The sequence below is a fragment of the Montipora foliosa genome, chromosome 8 (genome assembly GCF_036669935.1).
Source record: "Montipora foliosa isolate CH-2021 chromosome 8, ASM3666993v2, whole genome shotgun sequence".
Taxonomy (NCBI): Eukaryota; Metazoa; Cnidaria; class Anthozoa; order Scleractinia; family Acroporidae; genus Montipora; species Montipora foliosa.
In genome coordinates, this window is record NC_090876.1 from 20,633,462 (window position 1) to 20,659,896 (window position 26,435).

A 26,435-nucleotide genomic window follows, 5' to 3' on the forward strand; every position below is an offset into this window, starting at 1 on the left:
AGCAAATGCTTTCGGAATTGCACGTTGTACAGTTTCTGTGACTGTACGTAAATTCTGTGATGTCATTGCCAGGGTTTTGAGACCAAATTACATAAAACTCCCGTCAACCGAGCAGCAAATGAAAGATATTGTGAAAGGCATGGGAGATAAATATGGATTTCCAGAAGCATTTGGATGTGTTGATGGAACCCATATTGCAATAAGTCAACCCTCTGGAAATCCTCACGACTACTTTAGCTATAAACAAAATACATTGAATGTACAAGCAGTATGTGACTGGAGAGGGTCGTTTATTGACGTTGAAGTGAAATGGCCAGGCAGTGTACATGATGGACGGGTTTTTGCAAATTCCAGGGTAAACAGACTGTTAAAAGAGGAAAAGATACCTATGCTGTTCAAGGAACTTCTTCCAGGGTATGACAAGGTACCTGTAACCTTGTTAGGGGATCCGGCTTATCCACTACTACCCTACTGTATGAAAGAGTACCGCCATGCACGCACAAATGAAGAAATTATTCTTAACAATATTTTGAGAAGCGCTTAAGTCCAGACGGCTTAAGGCCAGGTGGAAAATTTTGAACAAAAGAATTGAAAGGCGCCTGGTGTTTGTCCCATCCGTTGTTTATGCCTGTTTTGTCGTGCACAACTTCTGTGGCTAGTTTAAAAACTAAACTGTCATTATTGTCTTCTTCCTACAAGGTTTGACTGGCCGATAAAATTGGGCCTAGTGCACAAGGGCTAGAGCGCCCACTTTCTTGACCACTTGCAATACGGTGATAATGGGAAGCGGGGAATGCATCTCTATTTTCATAGCTTGCTTCGTGTGTCATAGAGAGGGATGTATTGAATCTACAATAATTGTTATACGTACTGTGGAGGGTAATTTGGTTGTGCAAAGGGCATTGCAGGGCTGGGGTTTGCAGGTGGGTTAGCTAGTGCCATGGCTAGCATTCGCATTCCTGAGGCGATTCCTTCGCCAAGGGATGTCAGACATGTTGTCATCTTTGATGTTGAGTAGTCCAATGTTTTGTTGGATCGCTCAAATGCGGCTAATATGTCTTTCTTTAGGTGCATATCCCCTTTTGCGGTACTCATTAGAAGGTGATCCCTTTGTGCTTGGGACAGACTTTTTTCCATGTGTTTCCTTTTGTTGTCCACAAGCTTAGGGATATTGGAAACACTAACTTTACCTTTTCTCTTACTGGATTCGGCGTCGGTTGAAGAACCAGATGTATCAGCTGGGGACCATTCTGCAAATAATAATAATAATAATAATAATAATAATAATAATAATAATAATAATAATATTAAAATTATGTCAGAATAAGTTTGAAAAACATTGAACTGTCGTGTTTATCTTTTATTTAGCTGACTTTATGATAATAGCCACTAATGATTTTTCCCATTATTAATAATATTAGGAAGCAGTACTTGTACTGAAGCCAAAATACTACAGTTTATAATGATGTTTTTATAAAATGGGCGCCTCCTGCATTTTGCAGCCAACCCCACCAAATCAGCTGAAGTTTATGGCAACGGAATCTTGTGGAATATGACAGTGCCAGTCTGTACGTCGCAAAGTTTGCAAAAAATCCGGTCTCATATGCTATTGAGTTTTATGTGTGAATGTCCTTGGTTTTTACACAAAACTAAAATTCACTTAACCTACCTTCAGAGCCATCATCCTCCCGATCAGAAATGGTACCTGATGATCCTGGGGTTTCATCACATTCACCGTCAATGCCGAAAGGCAGTGACGTCGTAGAAGGGGAACCTCTCCATATATCAGATAATAAATCGTAATTATCTTGCACCACTTTACCACTGCCGCTCCTGGTGCCCTTGTTCACAGCGCTACGGTAGTCTTGTCTTACATTCTTTACTTTTTCCTTTATCCGTTGATATCCGAGTTTGATTTTTTGCTTCTCCTCTTCCAACCTTCTGTAGGACTCGTACTTTTCGCTGTCCTGCGGCTTCGGGCGTCCATCCCCATTTCTTCGCCTTTTTCGCCGAAGAGTCTGGGCGATTGGCCGCTTTTCTTTTCACTTTTGACTTGTTGCGCTGATCAAGTACAACTCCGCCTGTCGGACCGTCCGTTTCGTCGAGACTTTCGGCTGTTAATTCGACATCATCGGAAACCTGTTCTACTCCAGCCGCCAAGCTGTTGCCCTGACTGTCCTCTTGGCATTCTGTATCATTCCGGCTTGGATTAGTCACTCTTGCCAGCATTGTTCGATGAAATAGTTCCCCAGGTTTATAACCACGCGAAGACATGTTTGTAGTTGGCGGGAATATGACAGTAATCTGATCACCCTAAACTTGACCCTCCTTAGGAGGGTAACCCTACCTCGAGCGTTTACATGGCTTAAATGAACAAAAACATGACCCTCCTTAGGGTAACCCTAGCAAGCAGGTAGGGTTACCCTCCTCCTGGGGTAATCCTACCTCGCATGTAAACGAAACCGGGAGAAACAATAGAGAAGGGTAACCCTCCTAGAAGGGTAACCCTTCCAGCAGGGTTACCCTCCCTCCATGTAAACATGGCCTTAGTTCGTGAACGCCAGAAACAGAAATATACACGCTAGAAACAGTACGATTCTGCCTTCTTCAACGCAAAGACCACACAAATGATTCGACGCATGCGCTGCACTCTCTCGCGTACCACTCTGCAACGACCTTGGCTGATGACGAATTAGAATTGGCTAAAGTGCTGCATTGTGGACAATTGCTCCGAATTTTTGAGAGTTATCATTACTTTGATCATTAACAGATGTCAGTTCTTATCGGTTGTTTTTCGATTTAACAAGTTGTGATTTTGTTTGGAATTCGACTCTGATAATTAATTGCTTCTTCTAGAATTTCCGCGGAAACCAAGATGCTGTGAGTCCATTGACGCATCGTTTAGCAGAGCCGATCATTACAAATAACCTGCGCGTGAAGCCACTATACTGGTCAGTGGGTGGAGTTTGTCTACGGTTGGAGGTCTTTGGGTGTGGAAGTGGTAAGTTAAGTTATGACGCATGGACGCATTAAATGGCAAATTTATGTACTGTTGTTGTCGATTTTGTGGCCTCTCGCTTCTCGATTCAAGTGAAATGATAAATCGGATCAGTTCGTCGAAAGACAGTTCTATGGCCTGAATGACGTTTTGAAGTGCTTAGTTTCTACCTTTTTGTCTTCAGAATATAAGGTTAAAGGCGAAACCACGACCACAAAACAGTGATACGTGGCAATGAAATAATGTGCGCATGAAACGCTGATTAGATCCAGATGATTGGAATTTTATCAAAGGCTACTTTGACACTCTCTGTGAACCCTCAGGCCTCGACTTACAGTCGAGTTTCAATTGTTTTGCAAACGCAAAGGTAAAAACGTTTAGTTAATTCTTGTTGTTTTTGTTGCTTTTTTTTTTTTTTTGGAAAAACTTACAGTGATCGTATTTTCTTTTAGCTTTACTAACAACATCCAGTGCTCCAAGTGCTATTCCTGCTTCTGTTAGTTCAGTTCGTCCTAAAGGTATCTTGCCAGATTTTCTACTAGTTACTTCAGTACACCTGTAAACTATTAAAATTGGGTTAGGTTTAAGATTTGTCGGCTTTTTTGTTCTTGTTTGTCTGTTTGTTTTTATTTCTCCATCTTGTTGCAACTAACTAGCTAGTAAGAAGGTGAAACCTTCTAACCAACTAAACAAGTTTGAGCTGCGGGTAGTAAAGGGAACTTTTCCCTCACCCTAAGAACTGCAGATTTGTTCATGTCTTCATGTTGTCGTACAAATTAAATCTGACTGGGTTGGTTTGAACGTGGTTATTTCGTTTCTTTTTTTCTTTTGCCTCACAAGCAACCCTTGTTTAGGGCCGCTGCCGTAGCCTAGCGGCCGTGACGGTCGTATTTGCAAAGGACTTCCAAAATATTTATGTTTGGAATGCCTCCAGTTGCAATATGCCGCCGAAGAAATTTTCCCTTTCGTAAACAAGCCATGCCATTTGGACGACACTTAGAACAATTTACACTAAGTTAATCTAGGACTAGATTAGCAGCGTATGACACTTAGAATTTAAAAAAAACTGAGAAAAAACCTTTAAAAAACTTAGAAAAAGTTAATCAAACGATTTTGAACTCGGTTCAATGAAGAGCAAAAGCAAATAATATCCTCTATACTACCAAAGCAACGGCTTCAAGTTTGCAATTTTAAAGTATTTAAATGAAGCTAATCCTAACAATTTATTGAAAGCTAACCGAATAAAAAGGCTCGGTTACTAAGAATGGCATCAACCGTCAAAAATGGCATCGCTTGAAAAATTCGAAATTCACAAAATCGCTCAAAGACGTTTTTAAGCTTTTATTTCTTCCCTGTGAATTCCCACAAACTAGGGTTACATGTAGTCATGGCTTACTGACCACATTTTTTAAAAGAAAAAAACTCTGTGAATCTTGCCGTCAAATCTTAAATAATAACTCAGTCTCAGACAATTGATTTATATTTTTTCAACGCAAAAATTGGAGCAAGAAGTCCACTTTCGCGTGGAAAGACTGGTAATATAGCTTCAATATCATACTGATTCAAAGTGTTTGGTGAAGTCACTCGTCTGCGGTGGTGAGCGAGATATCAAAGACGTCCGCATTACAATTGAGACACCATTACACAAATGTTATTGCCCTCACAGGGATTTCGCACCGAAGGCGAAATCCCGAGGAAGCACTCTAGCAGCTCGCGTTTATATAAATAAGTACTTACAGTTGAAATATACAGTCAGTAGTACAGGAAAAATATCGATTTGCTTGATTAGGGGACGCATAGAATCGGTGGGTAATGATGACGTTTCCTATTGTTCGCGCCCACAAGTAAGAGATGGTTAGGATGGCGTAAACAGAAAATTCCGAAAGGGAATTTGTGAATTGTGACGTCACAATAAACAAGAGTAGCAGTTAATCAAAAATCCCTATTTGGGGATGCATAGTATTATGACAAAAGCGCGTGGTTTGGTATTTTGTGTTAGTCGCATCACGTCGTGTGTGTTTGTGGGTTTCATTCTGAGCAGCAGCTGATTTTAAGGCAAGAAAGACTGAACCTTTCACCGTGTTGTTTAGGCGTACGTTTTTGAGAAAGCACTATTATTTTGACCAAGAAGCATAAGGTTCGTGTTTATCTGGATTTTGGGATAGAGAGAAGCTTTGTTAGCGGAAAACTTGAAAAATTATATTGTCACGCACGTGTTCATCACCAGCTACAAGTTTAACACGGAGCCACTGAACCATCAACAGAGCTCTGATTCAAAGGATGAAAAACAAACAGCTACATATAGTATAAGCAGTTGCATAAAGACAATAAATTAGTTTTTAAAGTTGTTATGTTTTTGCAAAGACGGTTGAATGGAACACTCAGTTTCTGTGTTAGTGATGGCCTATTTCTGCAGACCATGCAAAAAAAATCAAAGATATAACAGCTACATGTTGTACAAATAGTAGCCCAGAGGACAATTAATTAGTTTTTAAATTTATTGTTATCTTCTTGCAAACACAGTTGAGTGGAACACTCAGTTTCTGTGTTAGATATATTGCGTCATTGTTATACAACAAAGCACGATTGATTATCTTTTTGATTAAGACATTTTCATCCAACCATGCAGACAATAATAATAATAATAATTAGCAATTATTGAATGAGGCTGAGTAGGATATGAAGAATTCTGCAAGTCGAGGAAGGTGTTATCCAACAAGGCCGAAGGCCGAGGTGGTTAACATCCCCCGAGATCTGCAGAATTCTTCATATTCTACGGAAGCCGAATTCAATAATTGCTTTATTATTCATTCAACATATTTTCTTCGCTAAAACTACTAAACCTACTCGCAGCCATTTTTCTGCTCAACAAAAATAACACAATCTCGTCCCCAGCTTTTTTCGGTCAACGGTTCAATAATTTGCAGCGGGCTGCACTTTTGACGTCATTGATTCAATATGACAAAGTTTCTTTCCAAATTTGGTGAACAGCAGCTGGTTATGGTGAATTATGCGTGTGGTTTTAACCAATCAGAAACGGGGAAATATTTTGAATGAATAATAAAAATACATAAAGGAGCCATACATTGCATGGGCAGTAGACCAGTTTTGTCAGTTCTAGAACATTTTTTTGCGATTTTTCAGTCAAATAACACTGGATATATCTATATTGTTTATATTGTACTTACAAAAACGGTACCACGCCATAATAAACGTATTTAGAAACAAATTGCCACTTCATGAATTTACCTTACTCTATTCATTCCAAAATGTACCTGTTGTGGTTCAATTTTATGCGTGGTTTAAATTTTATTTTTCTTTGTTTTTGGGTATGGTAATTTATGATAATGAGTTTGAAACAAAGGTAAATAAAATTTAAACCAAGGTTAAATTTGAACCACAACATACACATTCTATACACAAGCCATGAAACTGAAATTTGATTTCTAGGATATATTAACTTTTACAAACATTCCAATTCCGGACAAAACTGGCCGAAAGGCAGGTCCTCTAGGAAATCATTGACTACCACATTACGATTTCCCTGTTTGTATAAAACCTGCCTTCAGCTACCCTTTCTTCCCACCCCCATTGCCTTTTTTCACCTTTTATACATCTGAATTAAACTGAAGACCACAACCGGAATACTACAACATAACGACACTCAACACTTGTGGTATTAACTACATAAACGCGGTAAATGAAAATAATGACCCTCTTTGCATCACGGGGGCAGCTGTAGTGGCAACTATTACTAGTACGAATGTTCTGGGAAAAGCCCTTTGATGTCAAGTAGGTAAGTCCAGAAAAAATGTGGAATTCACATATCCTTGTCCCATCTGTCTGTATTTATTTTTCAAGCACCGTACTTATTAGTAAAAATTGTCTCTGTAATTAAGTCTTGCATAGATCGTAACTTACTCAATTTTTTGTTGCAGAGGTTTTGTACTCGGGTTCTTTCAAACTTTCCAAAGAGGAATGGACTGAAAATTACAATAATCCAAAGAGTACTGAATTCAATACTCTTGCAGCAAAATTGGAGAAATCGGTAAGGTTTGTTTTTTTGTTTTTGTTTTTTTTCAATTCGCCAATATTTGCTTTCACCCTGAGCTGATGAACGGCCGTGTTTTTTAACCAACCAAATAAATACGTAAATAAATGAATAAATAAGTAAATAAAATATCAAAACCGCATTTTCATTAAAATAGTTGATGAGGTTGGGGAAAGGTCATTCACTTAATACTTCGAAAGGACCATGGAAAGCGCACGACAATTAGACAATGAATATCCGTCATTACCTAACAATGCAATTTTGAGCTTGGCTGATCTACAGCACGAGGCAATGTTTAAAAAACGGTTAGCTTTTTAGTTATTGGTACGTTTTGAGTGTGTATAGTTTCCACCTATTAGTATACCCGCACCTTTTCTCGAACCCGCGCTTGCATTCTAGTGTACCCTTCCTTTCCTTTTTCAGTCTGTCCCCCTCCCCCCGAATTCCCTACCGTTCACAAGATATCGTCGTAAAAAAAAAGGAGTTGAAAGGCTGTATGTGCAGGGATAGCTGTGAGCTTTACTTTTATCTCATTAGATACGCCAATTGTATTCCGGAGTTGATGAAGCGTCATTCGCATTTCGAAATGTTACAGTGACAGGATTTAGGTAAGGAGCCATGTTTGCTGCGATTAGAGAAGAAGGTTAGAAAACGTCACTTTCAGAGAAAACATCTCACATGAAAGCGAAAAGCATACGAGCTTAATAAAGGGCATATGACGCACGAGTGCAACTTTGTTCCACAATTTCTGCCCTGTCTTCCTGTCAATTTTGGGTCTTTTTTAGACTCGCGTGATGTACGAACGTGAATGAAATCGGAAATTACCTGCAATCAATTCGATGATTATCATTTGACAAATTTCAATGGACATTTACTGTAATTGCATTTTGTTATCCGTTGGTTAGTGTTTTACAGTGATGTTTGTGTTCATAATAGCGAGATCAGTGATAATGACTTCAAGATGTTCAAGATGTTGTGCGGTAACTCGGTAGATTTACCGACATTGTCTCGCATGAGACGTATACTCCAGAACCCACACGAATAGCGAACTTGGTACAACTCAGTAAGCTGGATAAATAAAGCGAAGCCTGAGTCCTTTGGCATTCATGAAAGAAAGCACCAAATAGAATGTGACAAAATATATATTGCGTTATATTTAAAAGGTCAAAGACAGATCACTGATTGAAAGCATTGACAAGAAAAGTCACACAGGGTACTGGGACAGGTCATGATTCTGTCTTACATTAAAAATAGTTGGGGAGTCTGTGGTTTGGGTGTGACCTTTTCACCCACAGGGAAACTCTCCGCGAGCAATTACGACGGAAAACACAGCGTGAGGAGAACTTTCTAAGTATGTGTAGCGAAGCTTGTAAATACTCGCTTAAAAAAAATTACCTCGAATTGAAGAGAAATGGAGCCAAATACTGCTGTGTTGACCTCGGGTGACTATTTTTAATGAAACTGATTCTAAAAATTTAACCCCTAGTCCAGTCCAGTCCAGTCCAGAGTCCAGTCCAGTCCAGTCTAGTCCAGAGTCCAGTCGATATTTTCCAACTGGCCAGACTGGAAGCCTTTCGCACGCACGCACCTTATTTCCAGCAGTTTCGAACGTGGTAACCCTAGAGCTTTCTCAATATGGTTTTTTTAACAAGGCTTTTGACATTCACTCACTTCTCTGTACAATCCTTCGTTTTACTGTTTTTCTTTTAATTTAGGCGTGGCAGTGTTACAGTAATGTTCAACCTTACCTTCACTCGTGACATGGCAAATGAACTTGGTGCGAATGTTACGAATAATTTTGTCAATGCTGTGAGAAGTGGAAGCATGGGAGAATTCGCAGTAGATCCAAAATCTCTATCAATTGTTAAATATGGTATGTTGTCTTGTATTATTATTGGCTTCCGATAAATTATCGCATTTTTTGAAGAGGCGCTCAATAATTTGGCACCATCGTGCATACGCGATCTTCCCACATCCTTTACCCCATCTCGTCAACTACGCTCATTATCCAAAAATCTTCTTTTTACTCCATCTTTTAATTTAAAAAGATACGGACCAATATCCTTCTCCGTGCCTGCCCCGACAGTATGGGATGCTGTGCCTTATAATATCAGAAACAGTTCGTCAGTGGCTGTTTTTAAAAAATAGGCTTAACCTTTTCCTTATGCGCGCGTTGTTTATCAGTATTATAATACTGATGAACGAAAAACGTCCATAAAAATAATCGTTTCGCCCGATCTCTCTTAAATTTGGTATATAGTTGTCGTTATGTCCTAGCCAATTACCTGACGATTTTGAGTTATGAACTCTCAACGTGACTGATGTGACGCTTTCTCAAGGCGAGTGGGTTTCAACTTCAGTCGAAACTTGATAAGTTTTGATGCAATATCTTTTACGACTGACAGATGTTTTTTTCATCCAATGTGTTTGGAAAGTACGCGACAAGATGCCGCTCGCCGCGAGGTTATCAGACTCTTTGTCTGCTTATTTCTGCTAGTTGTATGCCATTTATTTAATATCTCTTCCCACATTTTTTGAGTTTTTTTTTACTCTTTTTTTTTTTCTTTCTTTTTGTGTGAAGCCTCTTTTACTCCTTTTTTTCAAGTAAGGTGCAACTTTCCTGAATACTACATCTGCCTGTTGCTGGGAAAATAAATTAAGTTAACAATCGCTGTCAATCTTGACTATTTCGTGGGAGAAGCAATAAAAACATGTTAAATATTCAGTGTTTGTTATTTTGCAGCCATTGGTGGATATCGTGCCCCTAAAAACCAAAACATTTCCACCAAGTACTTTTTTACTACTGTAAACCCTTTTTTCCAAAATTGCTAATGGTATGTTGATATATGCTAACTTTATGCAAATTATTTAAAACGTTTTCTTCCAAAAACGTTTTTTTAGTGGAATTTTTATTTCCCCTAAAGCCTCTTTTATTGGTCTTTCAAATGAAATACAACATTCCTATATAGTATACAATCATGTTGAGAAAAACAATAAACAGAAAATTGCTGTCAGTTTTGACTGATTCGGGCATATCCAAAAGGGTTAAATTTTTAAGCGATCACAAACGCTTTCGTCATGGAATCTATTGGCAGAAAGCTTCTGTAACATAAACTTTAATCATCAGATCGTTGGATATTGAAATATGAGTATAATGATGGTGATGATGATGATAATGAAGATGATGATGATGATGATCTCTCGCCAATGTGTTAACACTGTTCCTTCGTCCATTGACGATCGATAGACTTCTTCAGAGCTATTTAAGTTGCTTTTGATTTTTCTAGAATCCAGTGGAACTACTATTGGAAACCCAACTACTTCAACACAAACTGAAGGTGAGTTGCTGCTAAAACTGAACCAATGAATTCATACCTTTCAAAACAGATCGCTGGCGTGATTGGAAAAAAAATCTTCCTACAGCGAGCAATCCAACTGAAGGAGCCGTAAAAGGACATGCCAACTTGGGGTAACACAAGGCCCTTCAAACACGGGCCACTATTACCATCATGCATGTAACAACTGTAACATACAAGAGAGCATAAACGTGGTGACCAATTGAAATGGAGTATTTCCTTAAATGACACCAAATTTAATTTGTCTAGATGTTTTACTATTCAAAATAGCTTGAACCCAGGAGTTACAAACCTAGAATGGAATTTGATCGTCTGGGTGAGAGTAGTCCTGAGAAGGACTGTCGGAAGTGACTGACGTTTCTAGAACCTGTGCCATTTCAAAGTTGACATCAGGTCAGGTTGTCGAGACGTGAGGCACTGCCAACAGTCCTTCCCAGGAGTACTTTCATCCAGACGATCAAATTCCTTAGAGGTTTAAATATATATGACGGCTTTCTTATCTTAACTTTCGCCGAGTCCTATTCTCGGTATCTTGTGCTCAGGTCACCTCTTTATATTAGAAAAAAATCACTGAAGGTTTGCATGTTGCTCTCGAAAAGCTGATTCAAGACTGGGTGAAATTAGGAAAATAGCCGTCCCAAAAGAATGTAGCCTTCAATTTTTAATTGATCATATACGGTTTCGTCTTGGAATCTGTTGGCGGAAACCTTCTGTAACATAAATTTTAATCAACACATCATTGGATATTCAAGTATGAGCATATGGTGATGATGATGATGATGATGACGGTGATGATGATGATCGTTTCCCAAAATTTTAGATCCCGATTTTATATAGGCTCAAAATTTTCTTTGCGCAAGGAAAAGTTCTCCAAACTTCGGTTATTTGAATTGTTTCATGTCAGAACAATTCCATAACATGGATTCTCCTGTGGTTAGCAAATTAAATCACTTTAATTTCTGATTTTTTTGGTCAAAGGAGTTCCTTTTAAAAGGAACAGCTTTGAAAAGGCCCACGTGTTTCTTTTAACGACGTTGTTCGAAAAAAAGAAGCTCTTCATAAGAAATAAGTTATACGAAAACAGCAGAGAGAATTTTACCCACCTGACCAGCAACAAAAGAAAATGTTCTCGCAAGAAGAGAGTTCAATCTACGCAAAAATTAAACACTAACACGAGCAGGGTTTCTTTTGAAGGCTGGGGACTGCGATACAAACATGGTGGTGTCATGATTTAAAAAAAAAACTTTCAAACAAAGACATTTCCGCTAAATCAGTTAAATCCATCATTTCCATTCCCTAAACGAGATTGTTTTTTTGTTTATGTATTACACCTCATCACTTTGCTGACACTGCAAGGTCTCACTAATACCAGTAATGTAGGGTGGACATTACGGATGGTAAGGGTAACACGGGAACGTGAATACATAATGAATTGAGCTGAAATATTTCCACCACTCAGATAAACCATGGATAACTCCATCAATTAAAATGCTTGTCAAAGAACGCCAAAAGGCTTTCCATTCACAGAATACCCCCCTTTGGAAATCCCGGCGTAACAAAGTCCAGCAGACGATCGCTGAACGCAAACGATCTTTTTATGAAACTAAAGTTCAAGATCTAAAGAAAGATAACTGTTGTAAGTGGTGGGGGATAGTTAATAAGATGTCGGGTAGATCTGAGAAGTCCAGACATCTCTTATTAGAGCGTGATGGTAAGACCTTATCTGATCCTGGATTAGCCAATGTGCTTAATAATTTCTTTACATCTGTAAGTTCGGACATCCCCCCGCTTGATTTGTCTTTGCTGCCAGCTTCCCCCCCCCCCCCCCCAAGTGCGATACGTTGCCCATGGTACAACCTTATGAAGTATGTAAAAATGTTACTTCAATTAAGCCCCATAAGGCCCATGGGCCTGATAATATTCTAAGCAGAATTTTTAAAGAGTTTGCTTTTGAACTAACAACCCCAGCTGCTACTATTTTTAATGTATCTTTGTCATCTGGGGTTATGCCAATCTCGTGGAAGGAATCTAATATCATCCCAATCCCTAAAGTCACAAAGCCCAGATGTGAGAGTGATATAAGACCAATCTCACTCACACCCTGCCTTTCAAAGGTTTTAGAAGGCTTTGTGGTTTCATGGTTGATTGAGGATGTCAGGGATAAAATTGACCCTATGCAGTTTGGCTGCTTGAAAGGAACATCCACATCTTACTGTCTGTTAGATATGGTCCATAATTGGCTTTTACAGCTAGACAGTCCTAATGAACATCTCCGAGTCTGCTTTTTGGACTTTTCAAAAGCTTTTGACCGTATTGGTTATAACATCCTTGTCTAAAAGCTTATTAACCTTAACGTTCGACTTTGTCTGATCCCTTGGATCATTAATTTTCTATCTGATAGAAAACAACGCGTTAAGTTAAATCAGACATTTCCGGAATGGCTTCCTGTCAAAGCAGCGGTCCCCCAAGGGACAAAACTAGGCTCGATTTTGTTCTTCATAATGGTCAATGCTTTGGGGAGGGCCATGTCACCTAATTTCGGAATGTGGAAGTAAGTAGATGATGTCTCGTTGCCAGAGAACCTTAGTAAGGGTAGCTTATCATCTTCCCAGTCTACACTTGACTATATAAACAGCTGGGCCTCTGACAACTGGACGCGTCTTAACGCTAAGAAATGCAAAGAGTTGCGTTTGTGTTTCTTCAAGGAAAAACCCCAGTTATCCCCCTTAACAATTGATGATCAACCGTTAGAAGTGGTAACCTCACATAAGGTCCTGGGGCTTATTATTCAGAATGACTTAAAGTGGAACGAACATATTGCATCAGTAGTTGCTAAGGCATTGAAACGCTTACATATCCTACGTGTTTTACGTCGGGGTGGTGTCTCGGCAGCAGACCTAGTCTCAATTTATGTGTCTTTGATACGCTCTATTTTGGAATATAGCTGCGTAGTCCAGGCATTATGCTCTTCCTTCCTATCTGTCTGAATTGCTCGAAAGAGTCCAGAAACGAGCTTTTGGTATTATCTTTGCAAAACAAACCTATAGCAGGGCATGTGAACTTGCTGAATGCCCAAGGTTGGACGTTCGCCGCAATGATCTTTGCATTCGAACTTAAAAGAAAATTGATGGAAAGGGCCCTCTCTCAAAGCACCTGACAATGACGAGGGTGAGCGCGCATGGACGTTCGATGAGGAATAATACTCACAGAACCCACAGAATCTACATTTTTATGTAGTTTTTAAATTTTATGTAGTTTTTAAATTTTATATAATTTTTAAATTGTAAATACACATTGTAATTCATTTTTAAATGCGAAAATGTGTTTTCAATAAACTATTAACTATTAACAACTATTAACAACTAAACTTAAGCTGGATACTACGGATTTCGTGGAATATAGGGAAATAAATATATAAAATTATTAATATCAAATAATAAAATTAAAATAAATTTATTTATTTATTTATTTATCTATTATATTAAATAAATAAACAAAAAATAAATATGTTATTTATTTATTTATTTATTTATTTATTTATTTACAGTTTCCTTAAATTTTGTAAAAGCCGTTCTATCCACCCTTATCGAGAAAGCCTTTAGCTAGGTCTCATATTGAATTCAATTTCTGCAAATTCCTTGAAAACCGTAATATCCATCTTTATAAACAAAGTCTATGGTCGGGTCTCATTTTGAATTCAAATTTCCGTAAATTCCACGAGAACCGTACAGTCCTATCCTTGGTATGGAAATTTCCACACAGTCTCCCAGGTGCTGTGGATTTTGTTGGTTGAGAAATATCATGAACAAAACTCTTCCTGTGCTTGTGCATTTTGAGGATTGTGCGGATTTTCCGGAATGAGAATTGTTGACCAATGTCAATTTTTTCTAAAATCTCATTCGCTCAAAAGTTGTCACTTATGCCCACCTAGCTGCTTATTGCAGTCGCGTTGGCACTGCTTGAATAAGGCATAGATGAGCTGGTTAACTATTCATCTCAACTTGTTGTGCCTTCTTATACTCATTTTCACGTCCATTGGAGTATCATTCGAGCGAGGAGAAGTGTTAAGATATGTTCCTTGGGGTTATCTCCTTCCCACATCAATATTCAAATGAAACTTTGCGCATGTATCCTGCTCCACCTATAAAAGCAAAACACTCTGAAAAGACCAAATCAGTTTGAAGATGATGCGAAGAGCAAACTATCCTTGCCGGCAACTTAACAGCGAGAAAATTAAGGGAGCAAGTTTCCGTTATTTGAGCCCGATAATTGTCGATAAATGCAGCGTAGTAAGCGCTAAGTGTGTTTGCAATATAGACGATGGTTCGCAAAACGCATGGAACGAGGTGTGTAAGACAAGAGACGCTTGTAACAAAAGCATTGCAAGGTTAGTATTGGTTGCGGATTTTTCGTGAAACTTTCGCTAACTATCTACCGAACGTCAATTACTAGAAAAAAACTGTTTTTTTTTTTATTCTTGCAGAAGTAAAAAGCATAGCCTTCTTCTTTAGCGCTATACGTACACAAGAACCGAACAAAGCTATGAAGAAGAAAGGCAAAACTGATGACGAAAACTGTGCTGAAAGTGATAGGGAGCCTTTTTCAGAAAGCCAGGTCTCCTGTACATCAAGTCAGACGTGGATTTCAGATCACCCTGCAGTAGTTGAGAAAAAGCTCAGGCCATCGTTAAGCTACTGGATAGCACTCACAACACCTAATGGTGCCCCCTGCTAATCCGATAACGGTTCACCGTGTGCTACTGGAATGTGGAATTGATGCAATTGCAAGTCAGGTGTGTCTCGCTTTTGGACGTTTTGAAAGGTAATACAATCTCTCGTACATACGTGTCCCATGAGAGAACCGATGAGCAGCATAGAACTGGTTATGAAGAGCGCGATTGATGAAATTCGCATTAGCCCTGAAGCAAATTAATGCAACGAGAGTCAACCATAGGAAAGGTTTTTTAAATCTATCATATAATGTTTGTTTTTTTAACTAAAGCTATTCTTGTTTTTCTTTTTTTGTTTTGTTTATAAGATCCCCTGCCGAGAGGGCAAGGAATCACTCGCCATGAAGGAGCTGTTCAAAGTTCTGAAAGACCACAGGGTTTATGTAAGATCTGGTAACATCATCCTACCAACACTGCTTCATAACGGAAGCTCGAAAGTTCTTAGAAGATCCAGATGACAAGGATTTACAGGAATGCGGTACCTAGAACGTCGTTCGTGTGTGCCTCGTCCAGACGTCGTTCAAGTCAGTTCTATCTAATGCTAGGGATAAGCTTCAAGGGGCCAAACTTACTATTGATCGTTTTGATTTTGATGGAACCACACAAGGCACGTCTGTGGAAAAGCCAAGTGAAGATGTAGAGCCACGGCTTGGAGATAAACTGACGTTTCTTATAAATGACATCTCTATAGCAATGAGGAAGCTGGAGTATGCCCTTTACAGAGGCACCATTTACAGAAAGTGCGAAGGTGCCAGTTGCACTTATGCATTCAAGTGGGACGTAAAGGCTTTTGTGAACAGCCTAGCGGCGAATGAGTCATTTAAGGCAAGGCTTCTAAAGGACATGAAGAAAGTGATCGAACTCCTAGCTGACCCGGACTGTGAAGTAATCCGGCCCATCACAGTGGACTACAACCTTATAGAAGTGAACGATAGGTACTGCTAGTCTGTCTCGGAGAGACGGTTCCTGAGAAATGAAATTCCCACTGAGAAAGTGGGCCTTCTAACTCCCAGAGCTTTCTCACAGTATGACCCTCTAAAAGTCCCAGAGCCGAAGTATTTTCAAGAAGTTTTAGAAAACAGCCTATCGGAAGATGACATTGCATTGTTTTGTGAAGATTTCTTGAGGATTCTTAATTTTAATAAGAAGAAACACAAAGACAGAGTACCGTGTTTAGTCGGAGAAGCAGATAGCGGCATGACGAGCCTTTTTTACCCAATACTCGGGCTGATACACCACAGCAATGTCGCAACAGTCACCACGCAGAAATTATTTAACAAGGCAATGATAAGCAAGCACACCGAGGTCATCTTCATAGACGAAGCTTCTCCATCAACTCTCGACGTACACGTCTGGAAAATCCTGACTCAAGGAGGATACACAGCCTGCAATGTCAAATATAAGACGGCAAGGTCGTTCTTCAACCAATGTCCCATGTTTTTGACTGCACAGAAAAAGCTTGAATTCAAGCCAGAGGTTCAGCAGGCAATGGACTATTTCAAAAGCCTTCCAAATCCAAAACGGAGGGTCACGCAGTGGCTGCTAAAGCACCCAATGGAGTGCATCGCCTGGGCGGCATTGAAAGCCAGCGCGCCTATCGACGAAGGGGAAAGCTCTGAAGACGATGAAGTAGTTGAGAGAGATTTTAAGAACTTTGGAGCTAGCCGACTTTCTAACAAACTCATCTGAAAAGCAGCACAACAACGAACCAGCACAAAACCAGGACGAGGAAGATCTCCACGATTCGGAAGATGACGAAACCACAGCCGCGTTGAAGACGTCTTTGGAGCAGACTTCGCCAGGATCTCCCTTCGTTATCGCCACATCAGTCACATATTAGAAACTCGTCTGGAGGAAAAAACAAGACTGAAGCAACAAGAGGAGATGGTATACGAGAGATGCAAACAAAATCTTCTTTCCAGAGGCGTATCAAAAGAACACATTTTGCTGCTACCCATTACCAGAAATCGGCGACATTTTGCGCCCGCGAAGTGTTTGGCACGCGGTTTCAAATTATCAAGATGGCGGCATAAAGAAAGCAGTACATAGAAAAAACAAGGACTGAAATAACACACTATCAAAGGATCTGAATCAATTTAATTTCTTATTTGAGGTTGTCAATACAAGGGAGAATGAAAAGGGGAAACTAGAGTCTCTGGTTCCTGTTCGAATGACGATTTTAGAGAGAAGAAACAACTTCGTTTCATGCGTGTGACTTGGCAGAGTAAAAATAATTATCAAAAATCAGGGCCCACAGTACACTTAGCCAGCGATATTCTGTATAATAATAATCATATATGAAGTACCCACCTGTAAAGATGGCGATCAAAACAAACTGGAGACAGAAACCCTACTTTTCACAAGGAATAATAAGCGCAGTGGTGCGTTTTGTACCGCTTTTATCGCAGAAATGGATGTATTTTTACCTCTTTTATCGCAATTTGGGCGGCAATTTGGGGAATGGATAAAGGCTGATTTTTATCACGTTTTAAAGTTTGAACATCGATCGACGATTAGAGAGGTCGGCACCAAGGATTCACATCAACGAAATGTTCTAAAATGTGGAGGGAAGGTAGGCACCTCTGAGCTTTTTTGAAAGAATTAGAGAGCTCAAGGAACTGTAACAGCCGTTCGTAAAATGTGTTGTTGGCGGCACGTTGGCGAACTTTCGAGAGACCAAAACTACCGTAAATAATGATATGGTACGTACACTTTACAATTAGAGGTCGGCAAATGTCGTGTATGCCACTTTAAATCTGAAATTTCCACTTCTTCAATTTTCTCCATACATTTCTCTATAACGATCGGCGGCCATTCTGGGAAGGCGGAAGGTCTGGGTCGAGTCTGGGCGTCCGCCATTTTGTCTTAAATTTCTGGTAATGCGCGTGATAACAACGAACTCCTACCCACACCAATTAGAAATGATCTGGCCGCTTTCCAACAAGAACAACTCAAGACAGAACTAGATGCAAGAAAAAGTAAGGCTAAGGAGGTATTCCAGTCATCTTGGTTGAAAACCACAGAGAAGGAACTTTGCGAGTGCATGATCACTTTGGAAACTAGTGTTTACCCAGAAATGAAGGCTTCAATGATGGCGCTCAGGGAAATATTGGAAGACAAGTTAAAGAGCTAACACAAAAACTTAGGCACCCTTGGATGCAAAGAGGCCCTGTCCGAACGTAAACGACTCTGCATAGAACTCGGCCTGCTGCAAAAAGAAGAGCAAGACATGGTTAAAAGCCTGTTAGAGCCGTTGCCGTTGCCGTTTCCTTTTACACACAAAACTGTGGAAGATGATTATAAAGTGCTTAACTACAGACGCAAAACTCCATCTTATGTTCCACAAAACAACGTGGATCAGTTCTGGCCACAGTCGCCAGGCACCATCAAAGAACTTTCAGACAGTTCAACGCTATCGGCAAACTTGGACGACAACGCACTCTCAGGGAAATTGCTTCGATACAGCAGTGCGAGGAGACAAAGAGATCCTACGCTGAACCGAGGGCGTGTTAAGAGACAAAAGAATACACTTTTTAACTACTTTAGCACAAGTCAAAAGTGAGACTTGTGGCACAATATTTCATGCACTTAGTGCTCTGATAGCGTAAGAGGAAAATAACTAAGTCTATTGTCAGTGTGAATTCTCTTCAATAAAGTGATGAAAGGATTTATTTTAAGATGATACTGGTTTTGTTGTTTCTGCTGTTATTTCCAGGCAAAGATCCCCTGTTTCGCTATGGTTTACATTTCCAAATAAATTTCCTGGTTGCGCGATTTAAAAGAGAGTTCGGTTTTTGTCCTTTTTGAAAATGAAAGTCTGGATCTCTAAGAATAGCGGTCCAATTTCCGAACCCATGGCGATCTAGTCCCATCTTCAAATATTTATCCTCTTCAGGAGTGAATAGTAGAATTTTCCTTCCTCTCAAAGAATCGGGCGTTTTTGTAGCAATCTGGCTTTTGAACTTAGAGGGCGTAATGAAAATGTTGTCTTCTTCGGGGGTCGACCCATCGCTATTTTCTTGTTTTTCAGGCGAAGACGCGGATTTGTCTGAGAGTCTTGATCGGAGATCCATTTCTAACTCAGACCCCTTCTCGCCATAAAGTGATTGCAAATATTCGTGCGCCTTGATTGCCACCTCTCGGGATCGTTGCTTTTGATAATGCACTCTTGCCACAATAGAACTATTCTTCTGATCCTCGGAGATTGTGCCCTGCGCCTTACTACTAAGTTTCTTGGAGCTAGCCGTCTCTACTATTTGTAGGTAACGAATAGGGTGAACGTATTTTCCGATCGCGTCAAACACCAATTTGCTCATCCGCTCGCCAAGTTTGTTGTGTCTGCTGCCATTTCCTGTCACTAAGACATAGTCACAATTTGGTTTTAGGTTAGGCCGAATATGGTCGATGTAGCCATCTAACACATGCATGCTTGTGTCGGTAAGGAAAAGAGAGTCGAAGCCATATTTTCCAGCGGTTTTAAACATTTTCTGATCGAAAAATCCATCGTAAATTGTTCTTTGCTGAGCGCACCATTTCAACAGTTAAATACTGGTAGATCATTGGGCGTGAGCCTTTAACCTTGATAAACAGATATACCGCAAGGAATTTTGCATGCTTTGAGAACGTTCTCGTAGCATGGCAAGTAGCGCTTAAAGGGAACCTCCACTAAAACAACAAAATAACTTTAAACTACAGAGCATAATGTTTACAATTGGAATTGCTCAATCTTTTTCCAATGAAAGCGTTTGTATTCGAGAAAAATAATTTCCAAAAACGCTTATTTTGGCTTTCAAATTTCCCGGGCGCCGCCATCTTGAATAATTGTGACGTAACTTGGTTGCCCTATTGTTCTGATACAAAGAGCGATTGTTCTGGAACAATAGGGCAACCAAGTTACGTCACAATTATTCAAGATGGCGGCGCCTGGGAAATTTGAAAGCCAAAATAAGCGTTTTTGGAATTTATTTTTCTCGAATACAAACGCTTTCATTGGAAAAAGATTGAGCAATTCCAATTGTAAACATAATGTTCTGTGGTTTAAAGTTATTTTGTTGTTTTAGTGGAGGTTCCCTTTAACAACCTCCAGAAGCTCTTCTAGTGTGGCCCAATGTCCCTTGGATTCTAAGGTGTCAACGTCGAGTTCATTTGTCCATTGTAATCGCATCATTTTTGAAACTGTTTTAAGGACTTTTTTCAGATAGGTTTCTGTAGACGACAAACCCCTCAACATAACCTCGGATGCCCCGTTTACTTTTCTGAAATCCATCTGTTTGGCAATGGCGTCTAAATAGCCAATGCGCCCTGCGTGCCCAAGTTTCCATTCGTCCTGCATTGTATCAACAAATTTGAAGAGTAGATTAGGTGAATTCAAACTAAAGTCAATTATGTCCAGAGAGACGAGTTCTTCTTCGATTTAAGGGAATCATTAAAACAGGAACAACTGTTCTCTTTTGTTGTGAAAGAGAATAAAATGAAAAACGGACCGCATGAAAAAGGACCTATTGTTCCTTAGGAGACAAAAACAGTACATGGAGTTCCTTTTCAAGAAACTAATAGGAACTTTGAGTTCCGAACTGCTACGACGAGGAACTCCAGTTCCCAATTAAGCAGATTCGGGTTCCTAAGAACAAATTTCAACGAGGAACAAAAGTTCCTTTAAGTGCTCAGTTTGCATGTTCCCATGTTGATTACAGGAACAAAAGCAAAAACACGCGGAACACTTGCTTTTTTTAAAAAGTATCATAACTCGGTTTGAAGGCATTAAAATCATGGGAACAAAGTATGTTCATTTACATGCTAGCTTCAAGACGCCTAAGACAAGATATCGCGCAAATATAAGTTATATCAGGCCAAATTTTTGGGTGTCATTAATTTTGGGAAACGTATATGATGGTCTCTCGCCAATGTGTTAACACTGTTCCTTCATCCTTTGATGATAGACTTCTTCAGAGCTATTTGCTTTATTTGCTTTATAAGTTGCTTTTGTATTTTTCTAGAATCCAGTGGAACTACTATTGGAAACCCAACTACTGCAGCACAAACTGGAGGTGAGTTGCTGCTAAAACTGATCCCTTGAATTCACACCTTACAAGAAAATGGCGCGGCGTGATTAGAAAATCGTTCCCCGTACAGCAGACAGTCCAATTAAAAGAGCCGTAAAAGGACACTCCAACTTGGGGCAACACAAGACCCTTAAAAAGGGGCCACTAAACCATGATGCATGCACCAACTGCAGCATACAAGAGAGCGTGAACGTGCTGACCAATCAAAATGAAGTATTTCCTTAAATGACACGAAATTTAATTTGTCTATAGCTTTGTTTTGCTATTCAAACTTGTTTGAACCAAGGCGTTACAAACCTAGAGTGGAATTTTATCGTCTGGGTGAGAGTAGTCCTGAGAATGACTGTTGGCAGTGGAGAATGACTGTTGGCAGTGACTGACTTTTCTTGAACCTGAGCGGAAGTCATCTTCACGCATAATCTACTGAGTTTGCAAAACTGATTTTTGTCTTGGGTCCTCTCCTGAGGTTACTTCAAAACATTAATGTTTGCATTGTGCAAATTATTATAAGCGCCGGTTTTTACTAGCGACCCAATATTTTCCACAAACCTCAAGCAAACTCCGACCGACCCTTGTTTCTTTTAGATTTCTAAAAAAAAAAAAGATATGAGGAAAGTAATGACTTCGTCGAACAATTTTTTTAAACTTCTAATCTGAAATGCAAACTTTGGCTTCGCTCGCACAGATTTTCAGTTTTAATTAGATTCAACCCCAAAGTAGACGTGGGAGTAAAACATGTAAACACTAACTCACTGCTAGTTTATGCACCTTGTCACTCCACTCTTTCTACAGGTTGAAACTGTCTTCTCGTTTTTTTTTTTTTCTAAATTGCTTTTGAGTGTCTTGGCACGCTTGGTCGTTCTGAATTTAAGGACTCAAAACTAAAAGGCAATTTTAAACTACCAAGAAAAAACCGAAAACTTTATTCAAATAACTGCATCTATTAGATTTAATAGGAATAATAGTTTGACCCTTTGAAAAATAGCTGCGCAACAATTTTTTTTTCTTTCCCCGCGGACACCTCATTTTCCTTTACCGAGACCTTAAACCCTTAAGTAGTCCTGTAATAACACTCACAAAAAAATCCAAACAAAGAACGGAAAGGAACGGTGACCAAACTTGGCACAAAATGAAATGTTTTCTAATCATAGATAGAGGCCTCAGATATCACTGTTGAGAAGTAATCTCTTGCTATGCCAAATGACAACAAATGTGTAATTGTTACCATCCTCCACCCGATCTTTCCCAAATTTGGTGTACAATTGTCGTTATGTGTTAGCCAATTACCTGAAGATTTTGAGTAATGAACTCTCAACGTGACTGATGTGACGTTTTCTCGAAGTGAGTGGGTTTCAACTTGAGAGTCGAAACTTAACAAGTTTTGATGCCATAGCATTTACGACCGACAAATGGTCTTTTCATTCACTGTGTTTGGAAAGTTTCGGACCAGATGCAGTTGGAATGTATTTTGAATTTACGCACGCAAGATAACAGTGCTGTATGAATAAAATTACAGGGCAGCACTAAACCCCGCAATCTGCAATCCGCAATCTGCAATCTCAAATTGCATCGTGTAAGTCGTGTGTTTCGTGCAAGAGTAGGAGCTCCAGCCCTTGTGACTGCACCTTCATTTGATATGTTTCTCAGTTATGATGACACGGGTGATGGCAACCCACCTGCCTACCGAGCCCCTGCTCTTAATTTAACCCTGTCAGAAAACCAGGGATACATTTCGAGGGTTCAAGTCTGAGAAATAGAATGACAAAAGCTGTGGACTTTTTCCATTTGTTTTTTTCTAAAGAAATGGTTAACAGTATTGTAGAACACACTAACAATTCTGCTTATGAGCAAGTCGTACCTGGGAGACATAAGGCTAACACACAGCCTGACGGAAGTTGGAAAGAGACAACTCCTGGTGAAATTAATCGTTTGATTGCCTTGCTAAAAACTAATATTAAATTGAAGTGAAACATTCCTTGTTGAATGAACAACATATCCAAAGTAGTTTGCACCAAAATAAGTAAGATAAAAGAGGTTATACCTTTCCGAAGGAAAAACAACAACACTAATAAAACATATTTCCCAATTGTTTTGAGAGACATGCACCCATATTTTGTATTAAAAAAAAAGGATTGTGGGTGGTAGGTACAAAAGACAGGTCACAGGTCTTCGGTCTGGGTAGTTCTAGATAGTTAGGGTTAACTCTAGGGTTACTGGACAGGGTAATTCACAAATCTACCAGATGCAATAATTTATGCTATTTTATGCAGATTTAAAAAGCATTTCTTGATGTCCTGTTGTCTTTTTAGACAGAGGAAACTTTTGTTTCAGGAAGGTTTATTCAAGGCATGATTTTCGTCCCTAGAGTAAATAACTGCAGAGATAATCGATTTTCAATGATCTTGGTCAATTTCTGCTGGTTTTGGAGACAATTTTGTTAAAAAAAAAAACAATAAAAATATTACTTTTTTATTCTTTAGCCAAATGTGGTGGATATCGTGGTCATAGAATGAGAAGCATTTTCTCCTATTACGTTTTTTTTTCCTACTATAAACCGTTTTGTCATAAATGCCATAAAACGAATACTTTTGTACGCTAATGTATCCTAATCGTATGCTCTTTATTATAAAAGTTTACCCAAGGACATTTTTTGAGCGATTTTTTTTTTTTTTTTAATGTGAAGCCTCTTTTTTTTATTGGTTCTTTTCAGTTTTATATGCAGGCACATTATTCCTCAATACTACATCTGTCTCTTAGGAAAAGATAATAAGCAGACAATTGCTTTGAATTTTGACTGTTTTGTGGGAGTAGCAATAAAAATAATCAATGTTTGTTATTTTCCAGCCAAATTTGGTGGAAATCTTGGCCAGAGAAAGCCGAAGATTTCCACAAATTAATGTTTTTTCTACTGTAAACGCATCTTAATTTATGCTAATGTCATACAAATTATTTAAAAGATTTATCCCAAAAATGATATTTTCCCTCTAAGGCTTCTTTTATTGGTCTTTCAAATAAGCTACAACATTCCTATATAGTTTACAATCCTGTTAAGAAAAATAATAAACAATAAATTTCTGTCAGTTTTTACTGATTTGGGTATATCCAAAGGAGCTAACATTTTAATTGATCACAGACGCTTCGTCGTGGAATTTATTTGGCAGAAACCTCCTGTAACGTAAATTTTAATCAACAGATCATTTGGTGTTGAAATATGAGCATAATGATGCTGATGATGATGACCTCTCGTCAGTGTGTTAACACTGTTCCTTTATCCTTTGATGATAGACTTCTTCAGAGCTCTTTATGTTGCTTTTATATTTTTTTCTAGAATCTAATGAAACTGTCATTGGAAACCCAACTGCTGCAACACAAACTGGAGGTGAGTTGCTGCTAAAACTGGTCCCTTGATATCATACCGCGCACCGGTGGCTCAGTTGGTTGAGCACGGGCTGTCGCGCGGGAGGTCGTGAGTTCAACTCCGGCCGGACCAACACTCAGGGTCTTTAAATAACGAGGAGAAAGTGGTGCCTTTGTAACTACATATGCAAATGGTTAGACTTTCAAGTCTTCTCGGATAAGGACGATAAGCCGGAGGTCCTGTCTCACAACCGTTCAATGTTCATAATCTTGTGGGACGTAAAAGAACCCGCACACTTGTTGTAAAGAGTAGGGCATGTAGTTCAGACAATCAAGCATATACCCCTTGTGCTCGCACTCATGCTTGTCTCACTGGTAATAGAAAACCGTTTTCTCTGAAATTTGAAAGGATGATTGCTACAAAATGGAGAAAGGATCTTTGCTATTAATAAAAATTCCTGTGTTTTGCGTGAAAATGCGACGAAGAGGCAAATACGACTTTTTGTTTCGTGCGTGTGTGATGTTTATGTTTCTCTTTTTTATGCAAATCTTGACAGAGAATATTAAATTACAAAAAAAGTTCTACTGAAAGATCGTTAAATATTCTTTATTTCCAGCGTTCATTTGGACAAAAAAGATGCAACATTTAGCGAGAAATAATACTTTAAATGAATAGTTTGCAAAAGAAAAGTTCGCGGGAAATTTGGCTGGATACAAATGAGTTAATGCAGGTTGGGATGTCAGACCAGGAATAATGGATACAGGCCTCAATGCCACTCTTAAATAGGAGTTTAGATAGACGAAATCTTAATTTTTTTTGTTAAATATGCAAAAAATATATATTTACTCAAAAAACACTTCCTCCTCTTTCAGATAAATCTAGTGGATTGTCCCGTGGTGCCCAAGCAGGAATCAGTCTGGCAGTTTTGGCATTCATTGGTTTGTGTGGAGGAGCAGTTGCTTGGTGTTTCAGAGGCAGGAAGGGAAAGCCCTTGTATGAATTTCAAATGATTAATAATCCTATTCATTTTTCAAGGCTCAAGCAAGATGTAGATACTGCTATTGGTGACTAGAATGGATAAGGCCACTTTCTTTCACCAAACAGTAGAGTTTGCATAGTCAAAGACCGCTATAATTGTACTTGTTGTCATTTTGGTTTCTTTGTTCACTGGAATACGAGTTAATCTACAGATCTGTCGATATGAATTTAGTTACGTGAGCCTTGCGAGCCAACTAAGAAAAATGTAGTTAGCATTAGGACAGTTAAGCTCAAATAGCAGCCCGTGAAATTTCATAAACTGAATAGAATTAAACTATGTGCATTCTCTAAGTTTCCATATTTGATTGCTTTTGGGTCGGTTTAGGGCTTGGGGTAAAGGATTGCAACAGTTCACTTTCGTTGAACAATGTTGAATGATATGGAACGTCAAAGGTAGCAAACGATTTCAACGCGTCATGAACATTCCAACTTCAATCGCTGTTGTTGAATTCCTCTCTGGGAGAGCGATTACGGTGCTGAGGCTAATCCTCAACAAGATTCTGTTGTGCGTGCACGTTTGAGCTGTCCTTATGGTTTTTTTGGTTTTCTATCTCTGCATGCTGCAGATGTTAGTTGCGTTTTATCAGAATCGGTCATTGCCATGTGCGTCCGCCTGTGAACTTTTCACCATTGATGTTCTCATTATATGGAAAGTCTAGGTGTTTCCTTTGTTATAGAACCTTTTCAATTTTTGACACAAGTGCATTTTGTTTGGGTTTTTTACGGCTTTTCATCGCTCGTGATCCGAGATGCGAACTGTGCTTTTTGCACTATCCAAAGAATTCACACACAAACGCAAACTGACTAACAAGACGCCAATTTCTGGAGAACATTGGATACCAC

The 26,435-nt window shown here is 39.2% G+C and overlaps 1 protein-coding gene and 2 pseudogenes across 1 annotated transcript in view; 2 read left to right on the forward strand and 1 right to left on the reverse strand.

Moving 5' to 3' along the window:
* The window catches only part of LOC137967386 (uncharacterized), a 1,117-nt pseudogene extending 458 nt beyond the window's left edge, over positions 1 to 659 (forward strand).
* The window catches only part of LOC137967385 (lymphocyte antigen 75-like), a 242,690-nt gene extending 216,807 nt beyond the window's left edge, over positions 1 to 25,883 (forward strand). Inside the window, exons 42-50 of the mRNA XM_068813925.1 lie at positions 2,857 to 3,001; positions 3,451 to 3,516; positions 6,937 to 7,046; positions 7,587 to 7,657; positions 8,765 to 8,922; positions 10,337 to 10,387; positions 21,131 to 21,181; positions 24,525 to 24,575; positions 25,427 to 25,883. Coding sequence (XP_068670026.1) covers positions 2,857 to 3,001; positions 3,451 to 3,516; positions 6,937 to 7,046; positions 7,587 to 7,657; positions 8,765 to 8,922; positions 10,337 to 10,387; positions 21,131 to 21,181; positions 24,525 to 24,575; positions 25,427 to 25,626 — 903 coding nt within the window. The 3' untranslated portion in view covers positions 25,627 to 25,883. The remainder of the gene's footprint in view (positions 1 to 2,856; positions 3,002 to 3,450; positions 3,517 to 6,936; positions 7,047 to 7,586; positions 7,658 to 8,764; positions 8,923 to 10,336; positions 10,388 to 21,130; positions 21,182 to 24,524; positions 24,576 to 25,426) is intronic.
* On the reverse strand, positions 18,869 to 19,694 carry LOC137967463 (uncharacterized; annotated as a pseudogene).
* Positions 25,884 to 26,435: the final 552 nt, after the last annotated feature.